This window comes from Leucoraja erinacea, chromosome 28 (assembly GCF_028641065.1).
Source record: "Leucoraja erinacea ecotype New England chromosome 28, Leri_hhj_1, whole genome shotgun sequence".
Classification (NCBI taxonomy): Eukaryota; Metazoa; Chordata; class Chondrichthyes; order Rajiformes; family Rajidae; genus Leucoraja; species Leucoraja erinaceus.
In genome coordinates this window covers 16,674,611-16,689,962 of record NC_073404.1, presented here as the reverse complement: position 1 = coordinate 16,689,962, position 15,352 = coordinate 16,674,611, and the positions used below count along the sequence as shown (strand labels likewise).

The following is a 15,352-nucleotide window of genomic DNA, read 5'->3' as shown; positions in this document are numbered from 1 at the left end:
TTTAGGATATTCCCTTGAAACATACCATGTTTGATGAGTACAGGGATAGTGTTGTTGTTGTCCGCCCCTCCCCCACCCCCACCCCTCCCCCACCCCCGTATGGGATGTTCACATCATTCTGGATTCATAAACAAAATGGGTTAACATAAATAAAAAATCAATTCCGCCCCATTTTTTGGCCCTCTGAGCCTAGCTGCAAATTGGGTTGTTTTGAACAGTGGAAAGAGTTTTGAACCCAATCTAATCTAATCAAAATTTCAGACAAACTGTGTGATATTTGATATTTGAGTGTGGATTAGCAAATGTTTTAAGAATTAACTTTACAGTTAATTAATACAGATTTCAACGACAACATTTATTACCCATCCCTTTGATAAAGTGGTGGTGAGACACTTCCTTCAACCACTGCAGTCCTTCGCAGAAGTCACAGGTGTTGGAGATGTTGGCAAAGTAGACCAGGCAAATATCTTTGCGTAAGAAGGAACTGCAGATGCAGGTTTAAATCGAAGGTAGACACAAAATGCTGGAGTAACTCAGCGGATGAGGCAGCATCTCTGGAGAGAAGGAATGGCCGACATTTTGGGTCGACCCAAACGTCGCTCATTCCTTCTCTCCAGAGATGCTGCCTCACCCGCTGAGTTACTCCAGCATTTTCTGTCTACAGGCAAATATTTTCAGTGCATTATGTAGATGCGATATACCACAGCCGTATACTCAAGTGGTGGAGGGAATGTTTGGTTAGGGTGTGACATTGGGTGCTAATTGTGTAAGCTGCTTTGAACTGGAGGGTGTTAAACTTGAAACTTGGGCTCATCAGGGGAAGTAGAGAGTATTCTGCCACATGACAGACTTATGCCCTGGATGGGCTAATGGAGCTGTCCTGACAAACTCCTGCAGTGATGCCCTAGCTCTCCTCCAGAATTCAAATGTTTGGTCCACAATTATGATGAGGTCAGGAGTGGAATGGTCCAGCTGAAGCACTAGCTGGGCATGGGTGAGTAGGAGTAGGTTGAGTAAGTGCCATTTGATATCAGCATAGCTTTCTCTGAAACACTTGGGTCAAATTAAAGAACTGAAACAATCCTATTCCTTTTCTCCAGAGATGCTGCCTGCATTTGCTGTCTATCCTAGATAATTATATCTATACAACTGGGTTAGAAAGGGATACGATTCAATCTTAACTCCATCTACTTGCTGTGAGTGGAAACCAGACCTGCGTTTACGAATGGGGAACGGTGCAAATAGTCTCTAGAAAATGAACTCGGTAGAGACAAAGCATTTGAGACACAAATGGTTGCAGCCATGAAAGAAAATTTTACACTGCGACCAGTCAGGGTGTTAATTAATCAATGCCATTCTTACATAAAAGCACAATAATTCAGATTTTGGTGATCAGAAAATATAAGGAATACTGAGCAGGTCAGACAAAATCTATGGACAGAAACATAATCAGCATTCTAAGTGAAAGGCATCCATTCTACGCTTTGATTTAGTTTTTTCCTCCATCGATGTCACCCAATCTGATGAGTATTTCCTGTCTTTTCTGTTTTCACTGCTTCAAGTTCCTGCCTCACACTGCTCTCCAGGGAACCAGTACAAAGAAAAAAAAAAAAAAAATCTAAATTGAAGTTTGGAAATAATTGGTTTAAAACATACTCTTGCTGCTAAAAATACTGCTCTGAATTTCGATGCATGGAAATAGCATTTCATCATGAATTTAGGTCAGAAATTCAGTTCAATAAATATGGGCTTATTTTATATGCGCTGAACTGCATTTCTTCAAAATGCAATTTACTTGTGTGCAATCTATAAATATTATAGTGTTTAAGAGGGAACTGCAGATGCTGGAGAATCGAAGGTTACACAAAAAAGCTGGAGAAACTCAGCGGGTGCAGCAGCATCTATGGAGCTCCATAGATGCTGCTGCACCCGCTGAGTTTCTCCAGCTTTTTTGTGTAACCTATAAATATTATACATTGGCAGAAAAATGCAATTTCAAATTAGACAGTTATACAGGTGAAAATTGTTATCAAGGTTAATGTACATGACATACAGTGCCCTCCATAATGTTAGGGACAAAGACCCATCATTTATTAATTTGCCTCTGTACTCCACAATTTGAAATTTGTAATAGAAAAAAAATCACATGGGGTTTAAATACACATTGACAGATTTTTAATAAAGGCCATTGTTAGAAATTACAGCAGTGTTTATACATAGTCCCTCCATTTCAGGGCACCATAATATTTGGGACTGAGCAATCTCATGTAAATGGCAGTAGTCATGTATAGTATTTTGTTGCATATCTTTTGCATGCAATGACTGCTTGAAGTCTGCGATTCATGGACATCACCAGTTGCTGGGTGTCTTCTCTGGTGGTGCTCTGCCATGCCTGTATTGCAACCATCTTTAGCTTATGCCTGCTTTGGGGGCTAGTCCCCTTCAGTTTACCCTTCAGCATATAAAAGGCATGCTCAATTGGGTTCAGATCGGGTGATTGACTTGGCCACGCAAGAATTGACCCTATTTTAGCTTTGAAAAACTCCTTTGTTGCTTTAGCAGTATGCTTGGGATCGTTGGCCAGCCAATGTGTTTTGAGGCATTTGTTTGAACTTGAGCAGATAGGATGTGTCTATACACTTCAGAATTCATTATGCTACTACCATCAGCAGTTGTATCATCAATGAAGATAAGTGAGCCAGTACCTTCAGCAGCCACACATGCCCAGGCAATAACACCCCCACCACCGTGTTTCACAGATGAGGTGGTAGGCTTTGGATCTTGGGCGGTTTAGGGGCTGTCCCACTGCGGCAACCTAATCTGCAAGTCTAGAAGAGTTTGCCCTCGACACAAACTCACAGCATGGTCGACACGTGGTCCTAGGAGGTCCTATGAGATCACTGGAACTCTCCTTCATGCTCGAGCGAAGTTCACGGTTACTCGCGGCCTCAGCTAGGCCGCGGAAAAGCTTTCAGCATGTTGAAAAATTTTCCACGAGTAAAATTTGGTCGACATGGTTCTTTATAACTCAGTGGAGTGGGGTCGCTATTTAGTTACAGGCAGTCGAGGGCAGCCGTAGGCAATCTCCTTAGCTGACCGTGCATTTTGATTGGCTCATGGGAGTTTTCAGGACCAAGGAAAACCGACCGGTAGGTAAAATGCCTGCTAAACATTTCCTTATACTTCTTAAAAGTGTCTCCACTCCTTCTCCCCCCTTCTCTCTCCCTCTCCCCTTCTCGACCCCCCCCCCCCCCCCCCCCCCCCTAGAAAGGGCTTACCGTACACTGTGGCAGCCGTCATTAGGGCCATTATATCATACAATATTATTGTTTCAACAGATTACAGCTTTCGGAGCAGTTTAAAAGCAATTTTGATAGATTATGTACTCTATAAATTTTTAAGTTCAATAATTTGTATTTCACTGCACATTATCACGTACTTCTCCACGCCATATTGCATCTTGGGAAATAACACGTGGAACAAGTCTCTAAAATTTTCAATATTACATTATTTGGTGCAATCATGCATCTGTGCTCCTGCTCCAACTCTTCCCGAGCTTGAGGCCAAATGAGCTGTATTATTCTCCAAGAAGCTTAACATCTATAAGCTTGCAGATGACCCCACATTCATACTGTAGTGGACCGGATCTCGACCAATGATGAGATGGAGTACAGGAAGGATGTAAAGAACTTAGAAACATGGTGTCAAGAAAACAACCTCTCCCTCAATGTCAGCAAGAGGATGGAGCTAGTTCATCCTGGTGCATGGTGGCACTGAGGTAAAGTTGCTGCTTTACAGCACCAGAGACACGAGTTCGATCCTGACTATAGAAAAAAGATAGAATTCCCTTGGTCCTCACTTCTCGCCCTTCTAGCCTTCACTTAGTCAGTTTTGCCAGCTCCAACAGGATCCCAACACTAGCCATATTGTCCACTTTCTGCAGGGACCATTGTGTGACTCGCTGGTCCACTCACACACCCCTCCCCATCCATTCCTACCATCCACTGGCACTTTCCTCTGTGCAACAACCCAGCCCTCACCATCACCCAGCGACTTAAACAGCCTTTCTAGTTGAGGCAGAGATTCAACTGCACCTCTTTCAACCTTGTTTATTGCATTCAGTACTCGCAGCATAACCCTCCTACATCAGCAAGACCAAGCCAAGATCAGAACAATTGAAGTCTGTCCACAATGTGACTCTTGTGCTTCTAGTTGCATGTTATTTCAGCTCCCCTCCCATTCCCACACCAACCTACCTGTTCGTGGCGTTCTCCAATGCCACAGCAATATCAAACACAGACTAGACTAAAAAAAATGTCCTTGGGTTGTATACAAACTTCCCCCTTTGGCTTACCCTTCCTATCCTCTCTTCCATTTGGTTCCATCAGCAAATCATCCCACCTTTGACCCACATTCCATCTTCTGCCTCTGTCCCCACATTTCCCCTCCTTCCTCAAATTGCTCCTTCTGCCCATAATTTTTCCCCCTCAAGTGTTTCCACCCATCACCCACCAATTTCTATCTCCAAACTTCCCTATTCTTCTTCCCCACCTAACATCATCACCTATCATCACCCACCGTACCTGGTTCCAGCTATCACCTACCAGCCCCTCTTACCGCATCCTCTCATCTCTTTACACTGCCCATCTTTCCTCTACACGCTCAGTGTCCTAAAGCAGAGTCTTGATCATGATGATGTTTCTTGCTTTTTCTCTCGTTTCAAATTTCCAGTGGTCGCAATGTTTGCTTTTAATTTATCTCTTACCTGAAGCTCAGCTCTAATGGCTTCATCATAAGATTGTTTTAAACAAATCCAGCTGCCTCAAGGCAATGGCAGGAAGGATCTTGCTACTTGAAAGATGGGTCATTGAAAAGGCTGATGATCTCAGAAGCAAACCATCTTTCATGTGGACATTCCTCATCCACTGAGGCAAACCATCCCACAATCACACACAGCTTGAAGTTTGTTGCCAAAAACGTTTCATCTTAACCACCAAGTCACTTAAATTGCAGGTATAAATTACATTTAAACTGTTAATGTTAATGTTAATGTTAAGAAACACCATATTTTTTCAGGATGGGAACATTCTATACCAACAGATGATACCGACAGAAAAGTTATAGCACGTCAAATACAAACTAAAGCTCTCCCTACAAAGCCCTACTCCCCTTGCCCATATCATATATGAACATCCCTATCTTGAACCAAAGGTACACAAAAAAGCTGGAGAAATTCAGCGGGTGCAGCAGCATCTATGGAGCAAAGGAAATAGGCAACGTTTCTGGCCGAAACCCTTCTTCAGACCGTTTTCTGTACCTCAGGTCAGCAATCCTTGGGTCTCTTGTCACATAAATGTCAACTTAATATTGCCATTTCACGTGCAAGGGTCATTCTAATTAATGGTTTCTAATGAAACTGTCCATCAATTGTTGTCAACATTTTGAATTGAACCTAAGCGGTGGAACTAGAGTTCAAATTCAAACTTATGAAAATAAAAACATTTCTGGAAATCTTAAATAAAAACAGAAAATAATGAAAGCACTCAGCAGATCAGGCAGCATCTGTGGAAAGGGAAACATAATTAATATTGATACCTGTATTAGGTCTTTATTGGTTTCGTTTCGAGAAATAGGTCCATAGATAGAATCCATGCCAACCATCAGTTACCGGTTCATACTAGTTCTATGTTTATAGAGGCCAATTAACTTACAAACCCGCACGTTTTGGGGATGTGGGAGGAAATTGGGGCATCTGGAGAAAACCACGCGGCCACAGTGGGAACGTGCACAGACGGCGAGGTCAGGATTAAACCCGGGTGTCCGGCGCCGTGAGGCAGAAGCTCTATCAGCAGCGCCACTGTGCCGTCCTAAAATGTTAATAATTATTCTGAAACATTAACTCGGTTTCTCTTTCCACAGATGTAACCTAACTTACTGGCCGCTTCCAGCATTTTCTATTTTTATTTCAAATTCAAACTGCCTCTTCTTTCTCCAGTCTGAAAGAATATTATACTAATTGTTTCAGTCGGATATGTAGATTAAAAAAATTTGAATAGTAGCCAAGCTAACTCTTGTTTTGGCCCAAAGAGCAATGGCTCACAGGTACCCGGACGTGGCGACGAAGGACGAGAAGCCAAAGCAAAGAAGTGGAAGCCAAATAACCGAACGGAAATGAAGCCTAAACGCCAAATAACTGAAAGCGTACGAAGCCAAAATACCAACTAACTGAAAGGGAGGGACGCCTAAAAGCCAACTAACCAAAAAGGTGGGACGCCTAGTTAGGACAGGGAAATAATCCCACCACTTAATTAACGAGATTATCCTGAATGTAAGAACTATTTATACATGTAACATTTTTGTTTTTAAATCAGTAACTCTGAGTTTTAATGTGGTGCATTGCGGTCAGTGACTCTGGGTGGGCAGAGGGACCATCCTGTTCCACACCTCTGCTCCACCCGGCGCTGCCGAAACACAGCCTGTCACAGTGCGGCCGCACTGAAGGGGGGGGGGGGGGGGGGGGGATGAGGGGAATGAGGCAGATGGCGGCCGTGGCCGTTGGAGAGTGGGGGATGAGCTCCTTTGGCCGCTTACACCTGGACCAATCGTAATAAGTCCCGCCCCCCCTCCCGGTGATGCCATGTCCGTTATTTGACTTTTCGGCAGAGCGGCCATTCGGTGAGTTGGCTTGTAGGTGACGCAGCCTTTCGGTGAGTTGGCGTTTCGGCAGAGTAGCCTTTCAGTGAGTTTGCTTTTAGGCATCCCACCCTTTTGGTTTGTTGGCATTTTGGCTTCATACACTTTCGGTTATTTGGCGATTCGTCTTAGTTTCCGTCAGTTATTTAGCTTCCACTTCTTTGCTTCGGCTTCTTGTCCTTCGATGCCACGTCCGCATACGGGTTCACAAGACTGTATTCTATGTATACCATCCAAAAACCCACTGAACATACGAGGATTCATACTTGCAAGAGGAACTCAGACAAATTAATTGCTGGCAATGTAGATGGGAAGCAAAAATGTGGAAATCATTCTCAAATCTAAATTTGTAAGATACATTCACAGACGAGTTGTTGACAGTTAATGGAAAGTGAAACAGATAAAAATCTCCGGCTGAGAAGTGAAACCAATGCAGAGCTCTTAATATAGCCGATTTCAGCCAACTCATAGCAAAATGAGTGTGACAAAGACGAAATGTTGTGTTGTCACATGGTTAAGCAGGAAGACATTCATTTGAAAGTTATATTTCAGGCACAAGACAGATCACGTAATAATCTTGTAATTTCAATTCAGCTTTTCATTATCTGCCAACCAATGAAAATTGGAAGAATCCCTACTTATTATGACTATTACATGATTTAGCCATCAACAGCTAAAATAAATTTAATCACTGTTTAAAGATGGCCAGTTTCAGTCGAAGCTATATCTGGAAAATAGCATCTAGGTTCAGGCACTATGTAAGTTAGGTAATGGAAAATGGAGTACAAGAATTCCTAGTCTTGATTGGTAAAAACTTGCTGGAAAGCATGTAAAGGATGTGAGCCAGGACTGGATTGGTGATATCCAATGGAAAATCATTTAATAGCTGGTTCATTCTTTGAATTCACACATGAATGATGGCACCATTAACAACTGGCTTAGTAGGGCCAACAACAGTAAAGCTGCAGTACTGTTTGAAGAAGGATCCCAACCTGAAACACCACCCATTCTTTTTCTCCAGAGATGTTGACTCCCCCGCTGAATTACACCTGCACTTTGTGTGTATCTTTGGTACAAACCAGCATCTGCAGTTCTTTGTTTCTACTAACTACAAAACCATACTTCATAAAGGAAAAGATAACAAATAAAAGGGGCAGTAAGGAAATAAAAAATATTTTCTTTTTAACATCGCACTATTTGTCTACAGTTCAAGAATGCCTGCGTCTCTTACCTATTTTTATTGAACTGAATGGCAAATTCAACCATGTGTTGCAAGGCTTTGTTTGTGAAATTCATTTCCATGTAGATGTGACCCTGCCTTCGAGAAAAGGTTCCAACAATCTCCAAACCTTTGGCCTTCACTGCAGGTAACCATATCTAGTGAACAAAAAACAAATGTAAGCCCTATATAGGACAACAAACGTACAATCAACTGATTCATCGAACATTTGGAGGATCAAACAAAAAAATACAGATGCCGGAAGTCTAAAAAAAACAAAACAAAAGATGCTGGAATACACAGAAAAATCTTTGAGTCTCCAATGTAAGGTCTGGACCTGAAATGTTAACTGTTTCTCTTCCCACAGATGTGGCCTCACGGGTTGGGTATTTCTGGATATTTTGTCTTTATATTAAATTCATCAAGCATTGTGTTCAGCCTCTGACACCAAGGCAGGCTTTGGTGCGCTTAGCTGTCTGTACCAAATACAGTTTTTGTCTGCTCATTTCTCCACTACATTCTAATTTAAAATGAAATCACCAGCATGAATTTCATATCTCCTCCCTTTAAATTACTATATTAAATTTCCGATCGCATTTTATCCACTTTAGAACTACGCGGTCTCAAAAGATTTCAAACAGATGCCAAAGTGAGCATTTCCTATGCAGCAAAGGAACATTGTACTTGATCTCCAAGAATATATATGAATCATTTTCCATCTTTACACTCAATCCAGTGTTCCCACAGCACTCGTCTTTCAGGCATGGTTAAATTATCTTTCTAATTTGTGCTGAATTATGGATTGTTATAGATTGTGGCCATTGGCAGCAAGATGGGAATGAATCAAATGTGTGATGCTTAAACTACTTGGCAAGAGCAGGTTTTTTAAAATTATATTTAAGAATGAAAACTTGACATTTATAAAATACTTATTGTGACTTCAGGGCATCCCCAACTGTTTATATCCAGTATGGTCACTGATGTAAGGGAGGAAACATGATAGTAAGTATACGGCAATTTGATTTTAACTGCGGGATGAACATTGTCTACGGGAACAGGACACAGGAAAGAACGTGTTTGCTCTTTTCAAATAGTCATGGTACATCTTCCATAAACACAAGTTAGGCCACTGTTAGAGCACCATGCCTAGTTCTGGTCAGCACACTAGAGGGGAGACATGAAAAGTGCAACAAATCATTTAAAATTTATTTTTAATATACACCAGGTAAATTTTGCAATAACTGGGTGGGTAGGAGCATATTACATTTTAATAAGGACAAGAGCATTATACCAAGTATTGGTAAAGGCATCACTCTGTTACTAAAATGTGATTATGTGAAACTTGGTACATTCCTTTGAGGCAGAAATATACAAACTTAAGGTTTTTAGAGCAGGTTTTAGGTTAGAGCCCAAAGGGCCGAGATTGTTGATAGAAACGTCCATTACAGACAATCAGGGATCACATCTGCTGAGTGGTGACTTCAAGTGGCATACACTCAACTATCATCATTTATGGGAAACCTCAAACCCATGCAAATGGACCATTGGTGAAAGCAGCACTTGGCATGTTGACCTCATTAGTCATGGAATGGAGTCTAGAATTTGGAATATGATGTTACTGATGTGCTTGATGTTGGCGAGTTGTAGTTGAAGTATTCTGTTCAGTTTGTCGCCCTGCTATACGAAAGATGTCAATGGAAAGTGTGCCGAGAAGATTTATGAAGATGTTGCCAGGACTAGGAGATAGATTCTTGATTAGTACAGGTGTCAGAGGTTATGGGAGAAGGCAGGAGAATGGGGTTAGGCAGGAGAGATAGATCAGACATGGTTGATTGGCAGAGTAGACTTGATGGGCTGATTGGCCAAATTCTACTCCAATTCCTTATGAACTTATGACTAGGGGCCTGAGCTTTAGAGATAGGTTGGGTAGGCTATATCTTTATTCCTTACAGCACTGGAGGCTATGGGGTGATCTTAAGGAAGTGTATAAAATTGTGAGGGGAATAGATGGGATGAATGCAGTCTTTTTCCCACGGAAATTAAGAATTTGAGGGCCGAGTTCTACTGAGGGTGGAAAGATTTAATAGGAACCCGAGGGAAAACTTTTTCACAACGAGGCTGCCAAGTATATGGAATGAGCTGCCAGATGAAGTAATTGCGGCAGGTACAATAGCAACATTTAAAAAACATTCAGCAGTACATGGCAATGAAAGGTTTAGAGGGATGAGGCCAAACAAGGTAAATGAGTCTAGCTTACATGAGGTATTTTGGCAGGAATGGATGACTTTCTGCCGAGGGGCCTGTGCTATATGATTCTATAACTCAGTGGGTCAGGCAGCATCCGTGGAGGGAATAGACAGATAGTGTTTTGGATCGGGACGGGCTGGTTTCTGTGCTGTATTGACCCTATGACTCTAACCAATATACCAGCATGGACTTGTTATGCTATGTAAACATATTTAAAAAAATGGACAATTTCATTTAGCACTGTAGCCTCCTTGTCTAACTTCCAAACTTATTGCAAGAACAGAAGGTAAATGCTATTTAGTGGTAAATATATCACTCGGAATTGCTGCTTCAGACAGGCTAACATTTGCTAAAAATCCTTCATCTGAAATCTAATTGATAAAAACAGAGTCAGTTCCATTTATCTTCTGTAGCATGAAGATCAGGACATCACTTACAGCTTTTGGGGCCACATAGCCTCCAGCTGCTATTCCCATTCCAGTTTGCAGTTCAAACAGATCACTTAGCCCACTGCTTGACACAGCAGGAGTTGGAGATGGGCCAAAGGTAGCTGGTACTGAAGAAGGTATAAAGCTTTGACCAACCTGCAACAAAAATAAAATACAAAAAATCAACGAGGAAGTGCTTCCATTCTAAGTTGACGCCCAATTATTTACAATCCAAATGAATCGCAAAATGAGATTTTAAATCGACATTTTACATGCACATCTTTACACAGTCTTTCTATTGGTCTATATTGCCGTTACATGCAATTCACATGAAACGGTTCAACAGGAAAAATGTTTAAATAAATATGAATATTAATTCTGTTCAGTTGGGAAATCATCTGCAGTCAAATTCTGTTATAGTGATATTAAGCACAATTAACATTTTAAAAGACTGAAGATATAGATCAAATAGAAGCATCAATTATAATTTAATATTGTGATTTCGCTTGATACCGATACAAGAGTGTTGCAATGATTTCAGAAATCAAACAGAATTATTTAAATTTACTCTAAGTTTCTTATGTAGTGAAACTAAATTAACACTGGGGATAGAGGAGAATCTTAGATAATGCTGGTAAGGGTAGGGATAAGGAACAAGGGATGAAGAGGGATGGGAGAGGGGTTATATGGGGCAAAAAGCATCAACATAGAACATCTCGGTCTGTGAATTATTTCTGTATCAAATAATCTATGCAATGCAAACAACTATTTAATGGGACAGTTTTTCTCGTGTTTATGATAAATTCTTGCAGAGATAGCACATCTGACAAGATTTACATTCTAGATAACAGCCGTAAGATTGGGATACTTGGTAAACTACCAGTGGAGAGGGGTGGAGTTGCAAATGGAATCATACTGCAGCTAAAATCTTTACTTTAGGCTTGAGAGATACTTTAATTTCATTTCCTGAAATTATTAAATCATCACAAATTTTAAGCGTAATCCATCCATGACTTTGAGGAAAACTCACAGCAGGACTCCCACCAGTCGGCCCACCGAGATCTCCTCCAAGCTGAAAGATATAGAATACAAAGAGCCTGGGTCAATGGGACCACAAGTATTGAAAATAAGCAAGAAGTGAATAAAATAAAACAGGTGAAGAAGGGAGGAAAGCATTCATAAGCTGGGGTACTGCCATAACCTGGTCAAATTACATTTCTCAAATCAAGGGCTAATTAAAAAATCTGCTTCAGGTTAAAATTATTATCATCTACTTTCAAGGGTTTGAGGGAAATGTAAAATATTGTTATAGGTCTCCACAATTAAGCCTTCAGTCAGTATATTCAAGAAGGAAATAAGAAGCAGGCAGCACTTTCATTCAGCAAGCAGGTCAATAGAGTTGACCAATCCATAAAAATGATTAGAATCATTTGGGAATGAGTGAGATAGGAAGATCAATATCAAGGATGGTTTACTATTAATGAATTCAAATGTGATCAATGCAGCGTTTGTGTGCACTCATACCTTGACACACACGCTGAATTGGATTATTAGCTTCTGCTGCAATTAATTCCTCAACAAACCTCTCAGAAAGCAATTGAATACTGCAACCAGTCTGCACCTTGGTTCCAAAACATAACATATTTCTGGCATGACAATGATCCTAAATTCAATTTCCAAGGATTGCAGTATGACATTTATATGGAATTGCTTTATTACATATGAAGGTTGCAAAATATTTACATTCACCAGGATTCTCTGTACAACAGACCACATGATTTTATTAGGTACAAGTCCATTCAACTCTTATGCTGCCTATGGTCATTCATTTGGACAATTTTAGAAGGGACTTATTTGGTCCCATCAAAGTTGAACATCAAAGTGCTGAGGCATCCTGAGAACAGATTCCTCATTCTGATGGCTATCACCAGATCTGATTGCATTTCTCCATGGTCTTCCTGGTTGACTCTTCATTTTACACCCTTTGTAAACTTCAGACCACCAGAATTATTGTACAAAGTCCTGGTCCTCCACTGACCTGCATAGCCTCCAGTTCAGCAAGCCTTCACATTTAGAAAGATCAATCCTTTTTAAAACAAACCTTATGATTTGATCTTTGTAATCTCCTCCAGCCTTAAAACTCTGAAAACCAGGAATTGCTCCAATTCTGGTTTCTTGCATTTCCTCAATTTCCTGTGCTCCACTATTGCCAGTTGTCCCTTCGGCTGGCTTCCAAAGTTCTGGAACTCTTTCACTAAATCTTTCCTGCTAGTCACCCTGCACTTTTCTCATTTGAATCACGCTTTAAAATGCAGCTCTTTGATCAAACTTGTAAGATTCAATACTGGGCAGAGCACCAAGGCAAATTCCTTGTATGTGAATACTTGGCCAATAAACTTACTTACTTACTTATCTTGTTATGCAACTCAATCTCTGATTATGCTATATTTTGCTAGGCAAAGCCAACATACAAATGGTTCTTAATTCCTATTAAATATCCCAGAAAATGTGAGGTGTTTCCTCGTCAGCTTGACCAGAGCAGAGAATATGGCATGAAAATTGACCAATGCACTTCTGTGATAACAAGTTAACAATAAACAATATTTCTCTTGGAGTTCGTTGCTTAATATAATGACTCCTATGAATAAATTCTAGTGTGTTGACAGTGAGTGCACATTTACCTGCAATGTGGCTCATTAGTGGGTAAATCTTAAGATCACTCTCCAGAACAACCACGATGAAAGAAAACTAAAAATATTCAGAATATCAGGCAGTAACTATACAGAAAGACTCAGAGTTAATTCTGCAGGCCAATGGCTTTCTACCACCATTTTGTTGAAAGGTTATTGACTGAAAAATTAATATCGACTTTCTCTCTCTCCACAAATACTTCCTGATCTCCTGTATATTTGCAGTTCTTAAACAATAAACTGTACAGTAAAACACTGACAATGACACGTTTAGGCCCTTTTCCAGACTACTGGATGCTATTTCAATGGATAACATAACACAATTAAACCACCAGTGTGAAGGAGCACGGCAAATGGGGTGGGGCCCAGTTGGAATGAGAGGGAACGCAGCATTAAAAAAAAAAATCTGGATTTTCATTCGCCATGTAACAAATTACAGGAGATTTACCGTATTTCCTTTTGTATTATTTCTTTCCCTTTCATGTCTATCTAGTTTCCACCTTACATAAATCGAAAGAGTATGAATTAAGTTTGCTTTAATATCTAGTCTGTACAAGCTCCAGAATAAGATTATGTTTGTGCTATGATTATGATTTTGACTGGAAGCAAACTGAAGTCACAATGGTTACGATGCAAAAGGAAATCCTCAACAAAAGAATTGCTTGCAGCAACTCAAACACAATGAGCACTCAATTTATAAAGGAGGGGGACAAAATATAGGAAAAGACTTGCTTCCAGCTTAATGAAATGATACTGTTCATTATCCCATGTTAATGAAGTCTGTGCCCAATGTGACTCATCCTATTTACATCACATTACAGATGATAACATGTTGATAAGTAAATTTATCTCGATGTGTATTCAAGAACTCTTCAAAGAGATAGAGGCTGTCAGCAGAGAACAGTGATGTACATCAATGACATGCTATCATTGATCAAAGGTGCGTAAAGCTGAATAGGATCACTTGGTCCTAATTGCTCCGTAGAATGAACATTTAAAAGCCATCTACCAGAAGTAATCATAAAGGCAACTTTGACGGCTTCACAATTATGCACTATTCTGATATGACACCAGATTTACAGGGCACATTATGCAAAATGTAATTGAGGGAATAATCCAGATGTGAATGGACTGCTCCCTCTATTACCTAGTCAGCACTGCCAAATAACTGTATTTAGAGACTTGGCTTACTTGCAGATTGCATTATATGGCACATTACTCTCTTTATTCAATTTGGTATCAGAAAACAGCAGAATGTAATGGGTTGGAGAAGACCTATTCGAACATTAGAGTCACTGAACAATAACTTGCATTTATTCAACATGGTTACAGTAAACAAGTCCGAGGAGCTATATAGAAATATAATTAAACACAACACATCTAGATATTGAGATATTATACCAGACAACCAAAAAATGTGGTCGAGGAGCAGGAATTTAAGGCGAGTTTTGGAGAGGGAACCGAGGAGAAAAATACTTTTGTTCGAGAACTGACCACAATTATAGTCAAGCTACTCTACGCTAGTTGCAACACTCATCAGTCCAAGTAGAAAATTATTAATGTCTGGTCTATTCACAAGAAACGGGGCAAATACCAATATACTAATTACTACCCCATCAGTCTATCATGGACATCTGCTTAGAGGTGAAAGATGTTGTTGACCTGCTCTCAAGCAGCACCTGCCCATTCACCAATGCTCAATTTGGTGCTTGTTATGACTGTGACCACAAACCTAAACTCATTACAGCCTTAATCAAAGCAAAGAATGAGTAGCTTGATTCCAGATGCAATGTGAGCTTGGCTGATCTAGATATCAATAAGAGTTCTGGTAAAATGAACCAATAGTAAAACTTTTCAGTGGCTGGAGTCATGCTTTGCGTGAGCAAAGATAATTCACGTTATTGGACATCAATCACTTTGGCGCCATGAGCTCACAGCAGGAATTCCACAGAATATTATCCTAGTCCTAATTATTTTCAACTGCTTCATAAATTACCTTCCTACCATCTGATTGTGAAATTATCCACAGCATCCTTGTGTACAAAGTTTACGTCCATTCACAACTGCAAAACAAA

At 40.3% G+C, this 15,352-nt stretch overlaps 1 protein-coding gene across 3 annotated transcripts in view; it reads right to left on the bottom strand.

The window, feature by feature from the left end:
* The window catches only part of ap2b1 (adaptor related protein complex 2 subunit beta 1), a 173,546-nt gene that overhangs the window by 82,854 nt on the left and 75,340 nt on the right, over nucleotides 1–15,352 (bottom strand). For all 3 annotated transcript variants that reach the window (XR_008725710.1, XM_055657871.1, XM_055657872.1), the window contains exons 15-17: nucleotides 11,618–11,659; nucleotides 10,597–10,743; nucleotides 7,925–8,070 (exon numbers count right to left, since the gene is read on the bottom strand). Coding sequence is in view for 2 of the 3 variants with exons in the window: in XM_055657871.1 (XP_055513846.1) it covers nucleotides 7,925–8,070; nucleotides 10,597–10,743; nucleotides 11,618–11,659 (335 nt within the window). In the remaining variant the exon portion in view is untranslated. The remainder of the gene's footprint in view (nucleotides 1–7,924; nucleotides 8,071–10,596; nucleotides 10,744–11,617; nucleotides 11,660–15,352) is intronic.